This window comes from Oncorhynchus keta, unplaced genomic scaffold (assembly GCF_023373465.1).
Source record: "Oncorhynchus keta strain PuntledgeMale-10-30-2019 unplaced genomic scaffold, Oket_V2 Un_contig_10373_pilon_pilon, whole genome shotgun sequence".
NCBI classification, from domain to species: domain Eukaryota; kingdom Metazoa; phylum Chordata; class Actinopteri; order Salmoniformes; family Salmonidae; genus Oncorhynchus; species Oncorhynchus keta.
Genome location: NW_026277080.1, coordinates 98,098 through 116,145, shown reverse-complemented (window position 1 = coordinate 116,145; position 18,048 = coordinate 98,098). Strand labels below are relative to the sequence as shown.

Genomic DNA, 18,048 nt, shown 5'->3' with positions numbered 1-18,048 from the left:
AGTCTCTGACAATTTTATGGGCTTTCCTCTGACACCGCCTATTATATAGGTCCTGGATGGCAGGAAGCTTGGCCCCAGTGATGTACTGGGCCGTTCGCACTACCCTCTGTAGCGCCTTGCCGTCAGATGCCGAGCAGTTGCCAAACCAGGCGGTGATGCAACCGGTCAGGATGCTCTTGATGGTGCAGCTGTAGAACCACATGAGGAAGTGTAAAACAAACAAACAACCATATTTGTGTGGTGGTTTTGCGGAAGTTGCCAGGAACTTTTGGTTTGGAAGAATTTAAAAGCCCACTGGGTTTGCTGAATCAGAACAACATTGTGCAACTTTTTTTACAGTGTGGGTGAATTAACTGTTTACATGGATACTTGTGTCCATTTCTCTTCTCCACTTAACTCCAAAGAGTAATCTTGAATTAATTTCTCTTCTCCGCTTAACTCCAAAGAGTAATCTTGAATTAATTTCTCTTCTCCGCTTAACTCCAAAGAGTAATCTTGAATTGTTTGGAATATAATTGGAGGGGAAAGGATGTTTTGCTTGTCATGTTTCTGCTTTCGAAGATCATATTTCTAGTGGCGCCTTTGATTCTAACTGTCATTAATAAAGGTATCTCCCCGGCAACATGACATAACCTCTGCTTACCTCAAGACTCTTGTCATGTTATTGCTGACTCCCTTTAATTTAACAAGAAGGATGTTTTCAGTCTCTGGCTTTATAGCTGCAAATCCATAAGGTTTTATTAAAGAGACCCTAGACTTACAAGGACTGTAATGTGTTTTCCTGTGTTTACAGAGGACCAGATGACCACTTCACCCCTTGTGGAGACATACAGATGAAGAATGATTCTAGCTACAGGGGAGAATGTGGAAGACATTATTATGTTACATAATACCAATAAATGTATACTAAAGCTTGTGGAAAGGCTTACTCATCAAAAATGCAGGTTGACGTGTATTGTCATCCATCTTTCCCTGGAGGCAGAACTGAGAGATTTCCGCCACTCCCTTAGAAAAAAGGGTTCCAAAAGGATGATTTGGCTGTCCCCATAGGAGAGCCCTTTTTGGTTCTATGTTGCTCTTTTGGGTTCCATGTAGACCTCTCTGTGGAAATGGTTCTACATGGAACTCCGAAAGGTTCTACCTGGAACCAAAAGGGTTCTACATGGAACAAAAAATGGTTCTTCCAAGGGTTCTCCGATGGTGACAGTCGAAGAACCCTTTTGGGTTCTAGATAGCACCTTTTTTTCCTAAGAGTGCAGCTGCAAAGTCATAATTTGGCTATATTGTAAAAATGATGTAGACCCTTTCTACAGAGGGTTCTACATTCCCAAAAGGGATATATCTGGAACCAAAAAGGGTTCTCCTTTTTTCTAAGAGTGTGAGTGTAGTGACCACACTGCAGAGCTGCCTCCATTACATGAGTCATACCAATAAATCCCAACCTGCATAAAAAATAGCCCCTTCATGCTGGAAAGCTTGTTAGCTATGTTGTGTTCGGTTGTCAATAAAGTTATCCTGCTCTTGAGTAATGTTTCAAGTTTTACGTTTTTAATGTACCATGCACAAGAGCAGTGAAATGCCTTGCTTGCAAACAAAAATGCAATAATCAATAACAATGTAATACTAGAAAAAGCACACAATAAATATGAAGAACACAATAAGTAAGTAAGCATACTTACATACAGGGTCAGTTCCAGTACTGTACTGTATTTACAATGTGCAGGGATACTGGTGTGATGGAGGTAGGTATGTACAGGGGTATGGTGACTAAGCATTAGGATATATAATAAACAGAGTAGCAACAGCTTGTGCGTGTAGAGTGCATATTATACGTGAGTGAGCAGATTATGGAGTGAATGGGTGTGTGAGTATGCATAGAGATAAAAGCTCAGTAAAGATTCAAGGTTAACTCAGATAGTCCTTGTAGCTATTTGGTTAGGGGATAGAAGCTGTTCAAGATCCTGTTGGTGTCAGACTTAATGCACCGGTACCGCTTGCCTTGCAGAAGCAGAGAGGATGGTCTATGTCTTGGGTGGTTGGAGTATTTAATGATTTTCCGGACCTTCCTTTCACACCGCCTGATATAGATGTCCTGTATGGCAGAGAGCTTGGTCCCAGTGAGGTACTGGGCTGCCCGCACCACCCTCTGTAGCGCTATGCGATCGAGGGCGGTGCTACTGCCTTAACAGGCAGTGATGCAGACAGTTAAGATGTTCTCAATGGTACAGATGTAGAACTTTTTGAGGATTTCAGTGCCCATGCCAAACTTTTTCAACCTCCTGAGGGGGAAGAGGTGCTGTCGCGCATTCTTCACGACTGTACGCATGTCTTTGGCCCATTTGAAGTCTTTAATGATTTGGACACAGAGGAACTTGAAGCTCTCGACCTGCTCCACTGCAGCCCCGTCGAAGTGGATGCTGGTGTACTCGCCCCCTCCATTTCCTGTAGTCCACTATCAGCTCCTTGGTCTTGAGGGAGGGGTTGTTGCTCTGGCACCACACTGCCAGGTCACTGACCTCCTACCTGTAGGCGGCCTCATTGTCGCCGGTGATCAGGTCTACCACATCATGTCTCATCAGCAAACTTGAGGATGGTGTTGGAGTTGTGTGTGGCCACGCAGTCGTGGGTGAAGCGGGAGTAAAGGAGGGGACTAAGCACACACCCATGTGGGGCCCTCGTGTTGAGGGTCAGCATGACGGAGGTGATGTTGCCTACCCTCACCACCTGGGGTCGTCCCGTCAGGAAGTCCAGCATCCAGTTGCAGAGGGAGAAGTTCAGACCCAGAGTCCTAAGCATGGAGACGAGCTTAGAGGGGACAATGGTGTTGAACACTGAGCTGTAGTCAATGAACAGCATTCACACACAGGTATTCCTCTTGTCTAGGTGGGTGAGGGCAGTGTGGAGAGCAATTGAGATTGCGTCATCTATGGATCTGTTGGGGTGGTATGCAAATTGGAGTATGTCTAGGGTGTCTGGGATGGTGGAGTTAATGTGTGTCATAACCAGCCTCTCAAAGCACTTCAAGATTACAGAAGGGAGTTCTACAGGGTGGTAGTCATTGTGGCATGAAGCCTTAGAGTTCTTGAGAACAGGAATGCAACATCGAGAGCATCCTGACCGGTTGCATCACTGCCTGGTACGGCAATTGCTCGGCCTCAGACGATAGTGTGTACGGCCCAGTACATCACTGGGGCAAAGCTGTCTGCCATCCAGGACCTCTACACCAGGCGGTGTCAGAGGAAGGCCCTAAGAATTGTCAAAGACCCCAGCCACCCCAGTCATAGACTGTTCTCTCTACTACCGCATGGCAAGCGGTACCGGAGTGCCAAGTCTAGGACAAAAAGGCTTCTCAACAGTTTTTACACCCAAGCCATAAGACTCCTGAACAGGTAACCAAATGGTTACCCGGACTATTTGCATTGTGTGCCCCCCCCCAACCCCTCTTTACGCTGCTGCTACTCTCTGTTAATTTTATATGCATAGTCACTTTAACTATACATTCATGTACATACTACCTAAATTGGCCAGACCAACCAGTGCTCCTGCACATGTCTAACCGGGCTATCTGCATTGTGTCCCACCACTCACCAACCCCTCTTTTTATGCTACTGCTACTCTCTGTTCATCACATATGCACAGTCACTTTAACGATACCTACATGTACATACTACCTCAATAAGCCTGACTAACAGGTGTCTGTATATAGCCTTGCTACCATTTTTTTCAAATGTCTTACTGTTGTTTTATTTCTTTACTTACACACACACACACACACACACACACACACACACACACACACACACACACACACACACACACACACACACACACACACACACACACACACACACATCTTTTTCTTTCGCACCATTGGTTAGAGCCTGTAAGTAAGCATTTCACACCTGTTGTATTCGGTGCACGTGACAAATAAACTTTGATTTGATTAGTCATCTTAAAAAATGTGGGGATTACAGACTGGGACAAGGAGAGGTTGAAAATTACAGTGAATATGCCAGCTATTCTGCGCATGCTCTGAGAACGCGCCCTGGAATACCGTCCCCGCGGCCTTTCGGGTATTGATCTGATTAAAGACCTTTCTTACATCGGCCTCAGAGAGCGAGATCACCCAATCCTCTGAGACGGTGATGGCCCTCACGCCCGGGAACGATGTTGTTGTTGTCAAAGTGTGCATAAAATGCATTGAGTTTGTATGATAGAGAGGCATCGTTGATATTAAGAATTCCCAGTAACAAAGTTGTATAGAAAAAAAAAAGATTTTTAAGCATTAGCAACAGGCATGTTTGATTTGGCTGTGAATCTTCAGGAGACAGATTGTGTGCGATCATCAGTGTCCGTCTTCAGTCTCTTAAGCTATCTTTGGGTTGTTTGTTCTACAGATTGGCATTGGCATCCTGTTGCCTTCTCAAATGGTGGGAAAGCATGGAAGTTTGACACTTAAGACATGTGTAATCATGCATGGTGGTTTCTTGGCACGGATGTGGTGTTTCATAGTTGAAGGCATTCCAACTGCAGCTGATTGACCCAAGAGCAGAACTCAGTGTGAGGCTGATCACAAGTGAAAACAGTTGGTTTGGTTGCATGACCCTTAAAGTGAATAACAGCCAGCCTTCAGGGTATTGCGCTGAGGGAAAAAGTCTAGCTAGCGTCTAATCCTTTGTCAGACTTTGAGATATGTTGGTCAGAAACAACTTCTCTTCCAGCAATATCCCAAATCGTTGTGTTTGTTTGTTTTGTATATTGAATAAGGAACTAACAAACTTCACTCAAACCAAACCTTGAAACACTTACAGTACATTCTGTTGTGGAACATGGTCCTTTCATTTCTCCCAAATTGAGCATACCTTTACCTTCTTAATTAAAATGACACATCTGTAACAAAAGTCCCTTAAATCTCCAGACACTACTTTTCTAAATTTACTCTCCAGTAGCATTTTACCTCATGGCTATATGGAACATAAATCGTCCCTCATAGCTTCTCTGGGTTCATATAGCATATATTGTCCAGTCACATTTAGATGGACTTGATCTCAACGCTCTACAGCTGTTGATTCACTCCATAACTGCAGGGGCGTTCACTGGCAGCACATACTGTATAAGCACATGCATGGACACATGTTGAAAAACACACACGTGCACTCCTACTGTATTCTCTTTGACTGTGTCCATCTGGCATGAGTCCAACTTCACCCTTTCATTCGTAGAGCTTCCCATCCCACCTCATCATGCCACAGTAGTGGGGCACAACAGCCCCCGCCTCTCCGCTCCCATCCTCACCAAAGAGATGGTAGTTAAACAGTGTGAAGGTAGGGTATATTTGCACCGAGCACTATAGCACAACTGATGAGTGGCTTGGTGTGAGACTGAGCCGTCTCTCTTTCATCTCCTCTAATGAAGTTTGACCATGCGTGAAGAGCTGGGGGCACAACCACGTCTCCAGCTGCCTGCACAACCACAGATTCAACATACTCCGAGCTCAGATACTCAGGTACACACATGTTACCTGTTTACAATGTACCCCCACCACCCCCGCATGTACTCCGGAATATACACGTAACACCTCAACCATGTGCAGAAAGGAGACACCGCCGCACGGAAAGCAAAGCGGACACTTGAATCTTCTACAACATGTTTAACAAGAAGCTTCTCTGCCTGACATTGTGGAGTGTGCAGAGGGGAGATGTTGGCCCAAACCCAAAACTAACCAAACCAAACCCCTCCCAGCGGTGTTAGAATATCATTGATAGACACCGCAATCACAAGGCTACATCCTCAGGGAAGTCCACTGGACAGCAGCAAAATGATCATTAGGATAAGATTTCTAGTCAACAAACAGAGTGGCGCTCACACAGATTCACTTTATTTTAATCATGGGAACCTGTCCAAGAAACACCCCAAGACAACCAACAGGCAGAGATATATATACACACACACACACACACACACACACACACACACACACACACACACACACACACACACACACACACACACACACACACACACACACACACACACACACACACACACACACACACACACACACACACACACACACACACACACACACACACACAGCGTTGTCCTACTATACTTGTGAGGACTTTTTTGGCATCAACAATTCATTCCCATTAAAAATCCTAATTCTAACCATAAAACTAACCCCTAAGCCTAAAATAGCCTTTTTACAAGTGAGAACAGGCGAAACGTCCTCACTTCTATGACTTTTTGTTGTTTTACTATTCACATACACACTGCCGCTAAAAAAATGTTTGAAATTGGCGAGTGTTTGCATGTGAGCTAATACAGTGTATCGATCATCCATTGTTTTTAGCCTGACATTTCCCTTTTCATTTCTAGGAGAGTAAATTCATCATATTGCATAACTACTGTATGTTTAATGGGACAATCAGTACTCTGCTGAACATCCTGTAGCTCAAACAGTTCATCATCATCTGAACATGATCTCTAACAAGAGGCAATCCAAGCTTCAATCAGACATTACAATTCTACAGTGAGACCAAAAAGCATCAGAAAAGAATTCAAGGAAACATAATCTACGTACCGGTAACAACCAAACTTCTGCTTTTCATTACGTTTAGAAAAAAATCTTGCACAGTCACAGCTACAAGTTGCAAGACAGATATACAATGGTTTTGCGCCTGAATCTAAATGCTTTGCATTTATGGTCAGTAAATAGCTTGGATGAAAGCGTCTGCCATTCACACTGTGGTTTCGCTGCAGTCAAGTCTGCACAACTCTACACGTTATGCAATGTCCTAAACATTTTGGTCAATACTTTTGCGATAATTTCATGGGACATTACAAACTGGACCAACTGGACCATGAAAACCCTACCCATGTACACATTGCAATTTGGTTTTGGCAAGCTATTTCTTTCTATACAACGTGAATGGCATTAGGAGAACACATGCAAAGTCAGCAAAACATTTGCATTGTGCACAATGCACAATGATAAGCATCAACAACACCAAAACACTTTCCATCACACATGCATTGGCAAAAACATAATATGCATGCTCAAAACTATACATAAAACATGTAACACAAAACCATACTATCCAGAAACACAATACACCTGACTTTACAGAATGGCCAATCTGTGCACTTGCCTCTAATCCTCTGTGCAGGGATGCAGTTGAGGAGAATGGATCCAGAGAGGAGCAGGAGAGAGACTCTGAGGAGCATGGTGCCTGCAATAGAGCTCTCTGGACAGGGATGCTGGACAACTTCACTAAGGTAGCAGCTCAATTTAGGGCTTGTGCAGCGCTCCGTGGAAACACTGTGGAGTGGAGAGGACCACCGGACCACGAAGCATCTATACTAGCAGCATAGGAGTGGGGTGGGGGTGGGAGGGGACTGGTGATGTCACAACCCAACCCCACACACACTATTCCTAGGTGGGTGGCTTAATGTGTGGAATCTCGCTGAAATGTTTCCCTCTTTTTTTTCCCCTCCCTCCTTTTTTGTATCAGCCACCCGGTTTTCCCCTCCCCTTCCTCCTCCTCCAGCCCTCCTCCTCTTATGTGTTATTTTTGTATTTATATTTATTATTTATTTATTTATCCTCTGTTCAACTCAAGTGCTATTGCAATGTAGATTCCAGGAGGCGCCAATGTGGTGGGCAAAACAGGGTGGTGGCACAGGAGGAGCACAGGAGTGGCACCCTCGCTCCATCCTAACCTATGGCCTTGGAGGTAAAGCTAAACTCATGCAGTGTAGTTTGTATGGCACACTCCCATCCCCACCTCTGCCCAACATGTGCACACTGTGCAGACGAACCAGTACCATGTTTTTAAGCCATTTTCTTTTGGAACACACTACACAACATCACAGTACATTCTCTCTGAGCACAAATGACACGGGTGGAGGAGCGCCAAAGGGTATCCAAATCCAACCTCCACTGGAGCTCTTTGGGAGGCAGTGACCATGCTCTCCCTCCAAGAAGTCCAGCCCCTGACAGAGAGGAGGTATGAGGGGCGGTAGTACAGAGGAGAGAAGGAGGAGGGGATGGAGGGAATAAGAGGGGTATCCACACACTTCCTTCAAGCTGATTATGTTAGGAGCCCCATCCAACCAACACGTGCCATCACATGCGACAGGATACCGACTGGTGGAGACAGCTGTTCCAGACAGAGCGCCTGCCTCTGCTCAATCCCACAGGAACTGAATAGAGGCGTATTCATGATTCATGCTGCCGTCCACTAAATCACCAAATCCAGATTTTACACAATGGACAAATTAACTGGTGACTGACTGACCGCCAGAAGTATAAATAACAGAAACCACAGCACACATATTCTGACTTTAAAATAAAGAAAGGCTGTTAAGGGAAAAATGCAATGTTGAAACTTGGGAAAGACATGAACCCCTCGCACTCATTGGACCATTCCTGCCAGAGACACAGTGACCAACAAGCGTTGACATGCAGGTAACCAAAGTCAACACCCAAGCTGAGGGGCAGACAGGGACCTAAAAGCTGCCCTGGCATTTCTAATACACCGGCTCACTTTCTTCCTTGTGGTCCCCACACCAGACCATTTCTTCCTTGAGGCCACCATTATTAGCCAGATAGTGATCATGTTGTGTAAAAAAGGTTTGGCAGGCCCACTAGGCTAAATGGACAGGCCCATCTGCCATTTGGCCGAGATGCCAGATGTCCAGTCCGCCGCTGCCCAAGTCCTGTACAGTTGTGAAACTTCAGGCTCCTTTTTCTCCTCTTGACTGCGAACAATAATGTTGTTATTGCCTGACCGGAGTTTGTCCCCAATAAAAAGTTTTACCTCAGAGCACGTCTCTCACATTGTTCTGCCAATTTGGATAATGTCTCAATGGTTGAGTGACCCATTAATGTTTAACTCTGACAGTAAGGTACAGATCGTTCTTGGGTTTGTGCACTTCCTATAGGGGTAGATCACAGTCTCTATGAACATTTCACTGCTAATGATGGTCATTAATTGATGTGACTTATTGTTTTGTACATTGAGTTCTGAATATCAAGCACCACTTGAAATTTGTGAGAAAAACATAGGTGTTTATTGGCTTCAGATAATAAACAATTGATTGTTTTGTTGTTGTTGTTTTGCTTAATTGATCTCATTTAGACTATTGAACAAAGTGTTTAAGACCAAAGCTTGATTGTTTGTAAATCATCATTAAAACAGTATGTCTGTGTACGTACAGTGGGGAGAACAAGTATTTGATACACTGCTGATTTTGCTGATTTTCCTACTTACAAAGCATGTAGAGGTCTGTAATTTCTATCATAGGTACACTTAAACTGCGAGACGGAATCTAAAAATCCAATCTAAAAATCCAGAAAATCACATTGTATGATTTTTAAGTAATTATTTTGCATTTTATTGCATGACAAGTATTTGATACATCAGAAAAGCAGAACTTAATATTTAATGAATGAATGAAGCACAGCGACGGGACGCAAACCAAAGTTCGCAGAGCATCAGCACCCCTGTAACTGAGGAGGATAACACAAGCACAGAAATGCCGGTGGATGAACTCACCCAACCACAGAGACCTCTAAAAGAGGAAAAGATCAAAGGGCACAGACCGAGTGTGAAGTGGCCCAAAGCTGTTGAAAAGAGAGAGTGGGAAACAATCAACAACGACCTGACAAAAATCTTGGAACAACAGGTAGGAACAGCAGAGAAAAAGCTTGAAAGGATGGGAGACATTATCTACCACTACGGAGAAGAGCGCTTTGGAGTAAACGAAAGGAGAAGTGGCAAGACACCACCCCCGCCAGCCAAATCTAGGAGACAGCAGGAGATCGAGATACTTGTCAGAGAGAGAAGGCAGCTGAGGAAGCAGTGGAAGAAGGCCTCTGAGGCAGAGAGAGGTCTCATGCTACTCCAAGCAGACATTAAATGTCGGCTGGCAACCTTGCGAAGAGCGGAAAATAATAATAATAATATAATATATGCCATTTAGCAGACGCTTTTATCCAAAGCGACTTACAGTCATGTGTGCATACATTCTACGTATGGAAAACTTAAGGAAACTTCATAAGAAGAAGGTACACTCAAGAACACGGTTCTATAAAAACCCCTTTAAGTTTGTCAAAGATCTCTTCGCAAAGGAAAAGTGTGGAATCCTAAAAACTCCAAAGCCTGAACTGGAAGAACATCTGGAAAATGTCCACCAGGACATGAAAAGGCATGAGCAGATAGTCATCCCACATGACATCCCACCTATTCAACCACCAGAATTCAATCTGGACACTGACCCTCCAAAATGGAGGGAAGTAGAGAACGTTGTCCGAAGAGCAAGAGCGGCCTCTGCTCCTGGGCCTAATGGAGTACCATACAAGCTCTACAAGAACGCCCGGATGTTCTACGCTTTCTTTGGAGGCTCATGAGGATAGTGTGGCAGAAGGAAATAATACCAAAGGCATGGTGAAGGGCTGGTGGTGTGCTAATCCCGAAAGAGAAGGATGCGACAGACATCAGTCAATTCCGACCAATCTCCCTTCTCAACGTCGAAGGGAAGATCTTTTTCAGTATAATAGCACAGAGGCTGTCCACTTATCTGGAAAGGAACAAGTACATTGATACATCTGTACAGAAAGCAGGCATTCCTGGTTTCTCTGGTTGCCTGGAACATACTAGTATGATTTGGCACCAGATCCAAACAGCTAAGAAGGACAAGAGAGACCTCTATGTCATCTTCCTCGACCTGGCCAATGCCTTTGGCTCAGTTCCCCATGAACTCCTCTGGGAATCCTTCAACATTTTCCACGTACCAGAACCCATCACTACACTGGTAAAGGCCTATTTCCAAGACCTGCAATTGTGTTTCACAACACCTGACTTCACAACAAGATGGCAGCGCTTGGAAGTAGGCATAATGGCAGGCTGTACAATTTCTCCTCTGGCCTTCACTATGGCCATGGAAGTCATCATCAGGGCATCGAGATGGGTGGTCGGCGGTGAGAGAACCAAGGAAGGGCTCCGTCTCCCACCTATCCGAGCATACATGGATGACATGACTATACTGACCACCACTGCAGCATGCACCAGGCGGCTACTTGCAAAACTGCAGGATAACATCAAGTGGGCCCGGATGAAAATCAAGCCAAGCAAATCTCGAAGCATCTCCATAGTCAAGGGACAGCTTAAAGATGTGAGGTTCTGCATTGGAGATGACCCGATACCAACGGTATCTGAGCAACCCATCAAGAGCCTGGGTAGATGGTACAACGAAAGCCTCCGGGATAAAGATCAAGTGCAGCAAGTAAGGCAGGACATCGCCGACGGTCTTGAGAACATCAACAAGACCCTACTGCCTGGGAGGCTCAAGCTTTGGTGCCTACAGTTTGGACTTCTCCCCCGGGTAATATGGCCACTCACCGTCTATGAGGTCCCAATAACAACAGTGGAGAAGATGGAGCGAACCATTACCTCATACGTGAAGAAATGGCTGGGTGTCCCACGATGCCTGAGTAACATTGGCCTCTATGGCAAAGGGGTCCTTGAACTACCTCTTACAAGTCTAACGGAGGAGTACAAGTGCTCTAAAGTAAGACTTCAGATGACATTGAAGGACTCCAAAGACCAGACCATTAGCAAGGCTGCACCTCTTCTACAAACTGGACGGAAATGGACATCATCCAAGGCTGTGCAGCAAGCAACATCAGCCCTGAGACACCAAGACATTGTGGGGAATATCCAGCATGGAAGAGGAGGCTTTGGCCTGGCAGCAAGCAAACCAACGTTCCATAAGGCAACAACATCTGAACGCAGGAAGCTGGTGGTCGAGGAGGTGCGCAGACAGGAGGAGACTGCAAGAAGTGCAAAGGCTGTCTCTCTTGCTAAACAAGGGCAATGGACGCGGTGGGAAGGCCTGGAGAGGAGAAAGATCAACTGGAGTGAGCTTTGGCAAATGGAGGCAAGCAACATCAGCTTCATCATAAGAGCTGTTTATGATGTGCTTCCATCACCAAAAAATCTACATCAATGGTATGGCGAGGACTCGACCTGCCCCCTCTGCCCAGCTCCAGCGACTCTCAGGCATATAATGACAGGTTGCAAGACCAGCCTCTCACAAGGCCGCTACACCTGGAGGCACAATCGGGTCCTCAAGAGCCTGGCTGCTGCACTTGAGACCAAGAGGAGTGCAACCAATTCATTACCTCCAAAAACAAGCAATCCTGTCAAAACAACAACATTCATCCGGGAGGGACAGAAAAGGCCCAAGTATCCTCCTACAAAGCCAGAAACTGGACACCTAGCCATGGCCCGGGACTGGAAGATGCTTGTCGATATTGGCCAGCAACTCATTTTTCCACCTGAGATTGCTTCTACCAACCTTAGGCCAGACATGGTACTCTGGTCCCCTTCACGAAAGGCTGTGTACATCATAGAGCTCACAGTCCCGTGGGAAAACTCTGTTGAAGAGGCCTACGAGCGTAAGAAACTGCGTTACACAGAGTTGGCAGGAGACGCAACTCAGCGTGGCTGGAATGCAAAGGTCTGGCCAGTTGAAGTGGGATGCAGAGGATTCGTGGCTTCTTCCATCATCAGGTTGCTGAAAGAACTTGGAATCCATGGACAGGCTCTGCGGCAGACCGTCAGAGCAGTTTCTCAAGCAGCTGAAAGAGGCAGCCAGTGGATCTGGATCAAACGGAAGGACCCTTGCTGGGCTATAACCTCATGACCCCCCACCCCCACCTGAGAACCCAATTCAGATCCCTCCAACTTGAGGAGGGCATATGAGGTATGCGGTCAGCTGTATGGCTGGCTCAGGGAAGAGGACGCCCCTGCCTTGCATAGTCCCGTGGGACATCTTAATTGGGCATGGGACACAAGCTAAGGCTTGATTACCCTTTAGCTGGCCACCTTGACCAGGTTTGTACACACTGCAGCAGAGATTTTGGCCCACTCCTCCATACAGACCTTCTCCAGATTCTTCAGGTTTCGGGGCTGTTGCTGGGCAATACGGACTTTCAGCTCCCTCCAAAGATTTTCTATTGGGTTCAGGACTGGAGACTGGCTAGGCCACTCCAGGACCTTGAGATGCTTCTTACGGAGCCACTCCTTAGTTACCCTGGCTGTGTGTTTCAGGTCGTTGTCATGCTGGAAGACCCAGCCACGAGCCATCTTCAATGCTCTTACTGAGGGAAGGAGGTTGTTGGCCAAGATCTCACGATACATGGCCCCATCCATCCTCCCCTCAATACAGTGCAGTCGTCCTGTCCCCTTTGCAGAAAATAATCCCCAAAGACTGATGTTTCCACGTCCATGCTTCACGGTTAGGATGGTGTTCTTGGGGTTGTACTCCTTCTTCTTCCTCCAAATACGGCGAGTGGAGTTTAGACCAAAAAGCTATATTTTTGTCTCATCAGATCACATGATCTTCTGCCATTCCTCCTCTGGATCATCCAGATGGTCGTTGGCAAACTTCAGACGGGCCTGAACATGCGCTGGCTTGAGCAGGGGGATCTTGCGTGCACTGCAGGATTTTAGTCCATGACGGCGTAGTGTGTTACTAATGGTTTTCTTTGAATCTGTGGTCCCAGCTCTCTTCGGGTCATTGATCAGGTCCTGCCGTGTAGTTCTGGGCTGATCCCTCACCTTCCTCATGATCATTGATGCCCCACGAGGTGAGATCTTGCATGGAGCCCCAGACCGAGGGTGATTGACCGTCATCTTGAACTTCTTCCATTTTCTAATAATTGCGCCAACAGTTGTTGCCTTCTCACCAAGCTGCTTGCCTATTGTTCTGTAGCCCATCCCAGCCTTGTGCAGGTCTACAATTTTAACCCTGATGTCCTTACACAGCGCTCTGGTCTTGGCCATTGTGGAGAGGTTGGAGTCTGTTTGATTGAGTGTAATGAGGTTATGAGTTCAAAGAGGTGCAGTTAATACAGGTAATGAGTGGAGAACAGGAGGGCTTCTTAAAGAAAAACTAACAGGTCTGTGAGAGCCGGAATTCTTACTGGTTGGTAGGTGATCAAATACGTATGTCATGCAATAAAATGCAAATTAATTACTTAAAAATCATACAATGTCTCACACAGTTGAAGTGTACCTATGATAAAAAATTACAGACCTCTACATGCTTTGTAAGTTGGAAAACCTGCAAAATCGGCAGTGTATCAAATACGTGTTCTCCCCACTGTACATGCCCATACAGTATCAAACTGAATTCGACCACAGAAGAAAAAAAAACATTATCCTTCTTTGAATCTGAGGACAAGTTTCCACAGGCTCAAATTGATAGGGGCCGTTGTTGTTGTGAATGGGAGTCTTAAAACAATTGAAGCGTTTCTTCAGCCAAAGCATCCCAGTGTTTAGTGGTACAGAGTGGGAGCAGCACCTGCACCACAACACCATGATGACGAAACCACTGGAAAGACTGGATTGCTCTCCAATCCACTGACAAGGTTGCTCAACTTAAAAAATAAACCTCTGTTCTATTCTCTACTCTATTTACAAGGAAAACCATCCCTCCTCAATGGCCCCTTTGTTTCCCTCTCCTATGTCTGGGAAGAGTAGGTGACAGACAGACAGACAGACAGACAGACAGACAGACAGACAGACAGACAGACAGACAGACAGACAGACAGACAGACAGACAGGCAGACAGACAAAGAGAGATACATACTGTTGGGATGATGGTGTACAAATGTTCTCCCGTGACTTGTGAACTGTGAGGAAGTATTCCCTTTCACCCAGAGATGTCCCAGCTGGATTACCTCACATTGCCTTTCCAACACAACTTAATCTATGGGTCTCAGGTGAGTGACCACTAATGGGGTAGTTATGGGATGAATTGGCTGGTATTCTTTTCCATATGCCCTGAATGGGTTCCCAGGTACACGTGTAGTCAGGCTGTACAACTCTGCAGGCTAGGCATGTGCATTCTCGTATCTTTGTCACTGGATGAAAGTTAGGGAAGACAGAAATAAAGAATACAACGACTTCTGTTACTCCTGTCTGTATTCAAGAGGAAGAATTACTTTACAGAAATAAACAATACTAAAGTACACAGAAGGAGATAAACCTAAAAAATGCTAAATCTTTTCAGATTTGCTCAGTTGACTCAGTAATCTTTCACAACCCCAATGAGGAAAGTACTTTGTTGCTCATGATGGCTTCCTGCTGTTTCCAAAGTTTGTCACTGGTGCTGTTGATGTTTTCTTGCTGTGCTTCCTTCCCTGTTCCTTTCCCATCTCAATCCTCTGCAACGAAATGAATGGCCACCTGGGCTTCGTCAAGCCACGACCCCCAGTTAAAACACTCCAGTGTTGAATGCACCCCACTAAAAATCCCTCAGCACCACACGCCAGCCTGTGGAGTATAGAGTGTATGAATCTGCTACTGGTGATTAACCTCCATTCAAGGTTCAATTCATCATCATTACACCTATCTGTACTTTGGCCTGAGAAGTTCCATCATCCACGATTTGTGGTTTTGACTAGATGGGATACATTTTATGTCAGAATTGACCAGAATGAACTTTGTTTAGCACGTCAGGGGAATTTATGCTGCAGGTTAGGATAATTAACGTAACAGATTAGGAGAATTACATTAAGGTTAGAAAAAGGTTTAGGGGCCTCCGGAGTGGCGCAGTGGTCTCAGTGCTTGAGGTGTCACCACAGACCCAGGTTCAATTCTGCAGTTATACTGCACTCTAACTGCAATCTTTTTTCATAAGGGGTCCACAAGGTTCCCAGCCAAATCCGTTTGGAAGAGTTTGTGCAGATATTATGACATTTTTGTTTCATTTTGGACTTCGGCTGTTCGGGAACACAATTTATTTTCTAGATACGCCCCTTCGACAGTGATTGGTCAAATGTAGGGATTCTTCAATAAAGTCTTTGTTCTCATTCAATGAGGGACGACTCCTTTCTATACACATTTTTTATTGAGAAATACTGCACAAAAAACATAGATGTAAAATTGCCCGACTAGAATCTCCTCAGCAGAAAAATGTAAAAATGTATGACAGATTTCTTGAGTTATCTTTTTTAGGAAGTGTATGCTGTCTACAGAGTCTCAAAATGAACAAACAGTACTAATACCACTTTTTTCTTGTTTTGGAAGGGAATGTCTTTTAAGGGAGTCTGAGAGCTTTCAGCCTAACTGAAGCCTTTAGCCTAATGTATGTGTCCTGTCCACAGCTCGGGGAAACGTGGACTCTACCGGTGGAAACAACGAAGGTCAGCTAGGTCTGGGAGACTGTGAGGAGAGGACAGCCTTCCAATTGGTGGACTTCTTCAGTTCACATGGACCAATCAAAATGCTTGCTGCCGGCTCCAACACCTCTGCTGCCCTCACAGGTAAGACTAGCTAGCCTCAAGCCGAACTGAAGCCAAACTGAAGCACCCCTTTAGGGTTAGCTAAAATGCTAAACAAATGCTAAACATTGATATAAACTGTATCCCATCTAGCCATGACCACACTCTGTGTTGAATTAGTCATTTCTGGAGTTCACTCACTGTTTCTGTATACTGAAACTGGGCCTCCAATCCACAGCTGTTTAGTGTTCACCCATGGCCTCAATAACTTCCAAAACACTACAGGAGAGGTTCTATATCTCAACTTGACGAATATGGGGAGTAAATGGATTGCCATGCGTTGGCTGCTCTCTCCATGTCTCTGCTCTGTGTCTTCCATCTCTAGTCTCTTGTTAAACCGACAGTGGTTAATGGGCCACAGGGAGACCAACTACAACCAGATCCTGCAGGACCCGTAGATCAGCCGACCGGAAACATGACCGAATACAAACAGTGCAGCTATTCCCTATACAAGGCAATCAAACAAGCAAAGCGTCAGTATAGAGACAAAGTAGAGTCACAATGCAACAGCTCAAACACGAGATGTATGTGACAGGGTCTACAGTCAATCACGGATTACAGAAAGAAAACCAGCCCCATCGCGGACATCGACGTCTTGCTCCCAGACAAATTAAACAACTCCTTTGCTTGCTTTGAGGACAATATAGTGCCACTGACGCGGCCCACTACCAAAGCCTATGGGCTCTCCTTCTCCGTGGCCAACGTGAGTAAAACATTTAAACGTGTTAACCCTCGCAAGGCTGCCGGCCCAGACAGCACCCCTAGCCGCATCCTCAGACCAGCTGGCTGGTGTGTTTACGGACATATTCAACCAATTGATATCCTAGTCTGTAGTCCCCACATGCTTGAAGATGGGCACCATTGTTCCTGTTCCCAAGAAAGCTAAGGTAGCTGAACTAAATTACTATCGTCCCATTGCACTTACTTCTGTCATCTTGAAGTGCATTGAGAGACTAGTCAAGGATCATATCACCTCCACCCTACCTGATACCCTAGAACCACTCCAATTTGCTTACCGCCCCAATAGGTCCACTGACGATGCAATCACCATCACTCTGCACGTTGTCCTATCCCATCTGGACAAGAGGCCTACCTATTTAAGAATGCTGTTCATTGACTACAGCTCAGCATTTAACACCATAGTACCCTCCAAACTCGTCATTAAGCTCGAGACCCTGGGTCTCGACCTCGCCCTGTGCAACTGAGCCCTGGACTTTCTGACAGGCCTCCCCCAGGTGGTGAAGGTAGGAAACAACATCTCCACCCAGCTGATCCTCATCACTGGGGCCCCACAAGGGTGCATTCTCAGCCCTCTCCTGTACTCCCTGTTCACCCATGACCTCGTGGCCATCCACGCTTCCAACTTCATCATAAAGTTTGCAGACAATACTACAGTGGTAGGCCTTATTACCAACAACGACTAGACGTCCTCCAGGGAGGAGGTGAGGGCCCTCGGAGTGTGGTGTCAGGAAAATAACCTCACACTCAATGTCAACAAAACAAAGGAGATGATCGTGGACTTCGGGAAACGTATCACAACGTATCACTGGGGGCAAACTACCTGCCCTCCAGGACACCTACAGCGGCACCCGATGTCACAGGAACCCGAACCACTGCCTGTTCACCCCGCTATCATCTAGAAGGCGAGGTCAGTACAGGTGAATCAAAGCTGGGACAGAGAGGCTGAAAAA

General features: G+C 45.7%; 1 protein-coding gene across 17 annotated transcripts in view; it reads right to left on the bottom strand.

Annotated features, from left to right (window-relative positions):
- LOC118370019 (target of Nesh-SH3-like) overlaps positions 1–18,048 on the bottom strand; it is a 65,095-nt gene that overhangs the window by 24,665 nt on the left and 22,382 nt on the right. For 5 of the 17 annotated variants that reach the window (XM_052500376.1, XM_052500378.1, XM_052500379.1 and 2 more), the window contains exon 1: positions 7,148–7,345. The exons of 1 other annotated variant lie outside the window; for it this stretch is intronic. In XM_052500376.1, the coding sequence (XP_052356336.1) occupies positions 7,148–7,227 (80 nt within the window). In that variant the 5' untranslated portion in view covers positions 7,228–7,345. Of the gene's footprint in view, positions 1–7,147; positions 7,348–18,048 lie in introns of those variants that run through there. 11 more of the 17 variants (XM_052500373.1, XM_052500375.1, XM_052500384.1 and 8 more) reach the window with 5 other exon arrangements.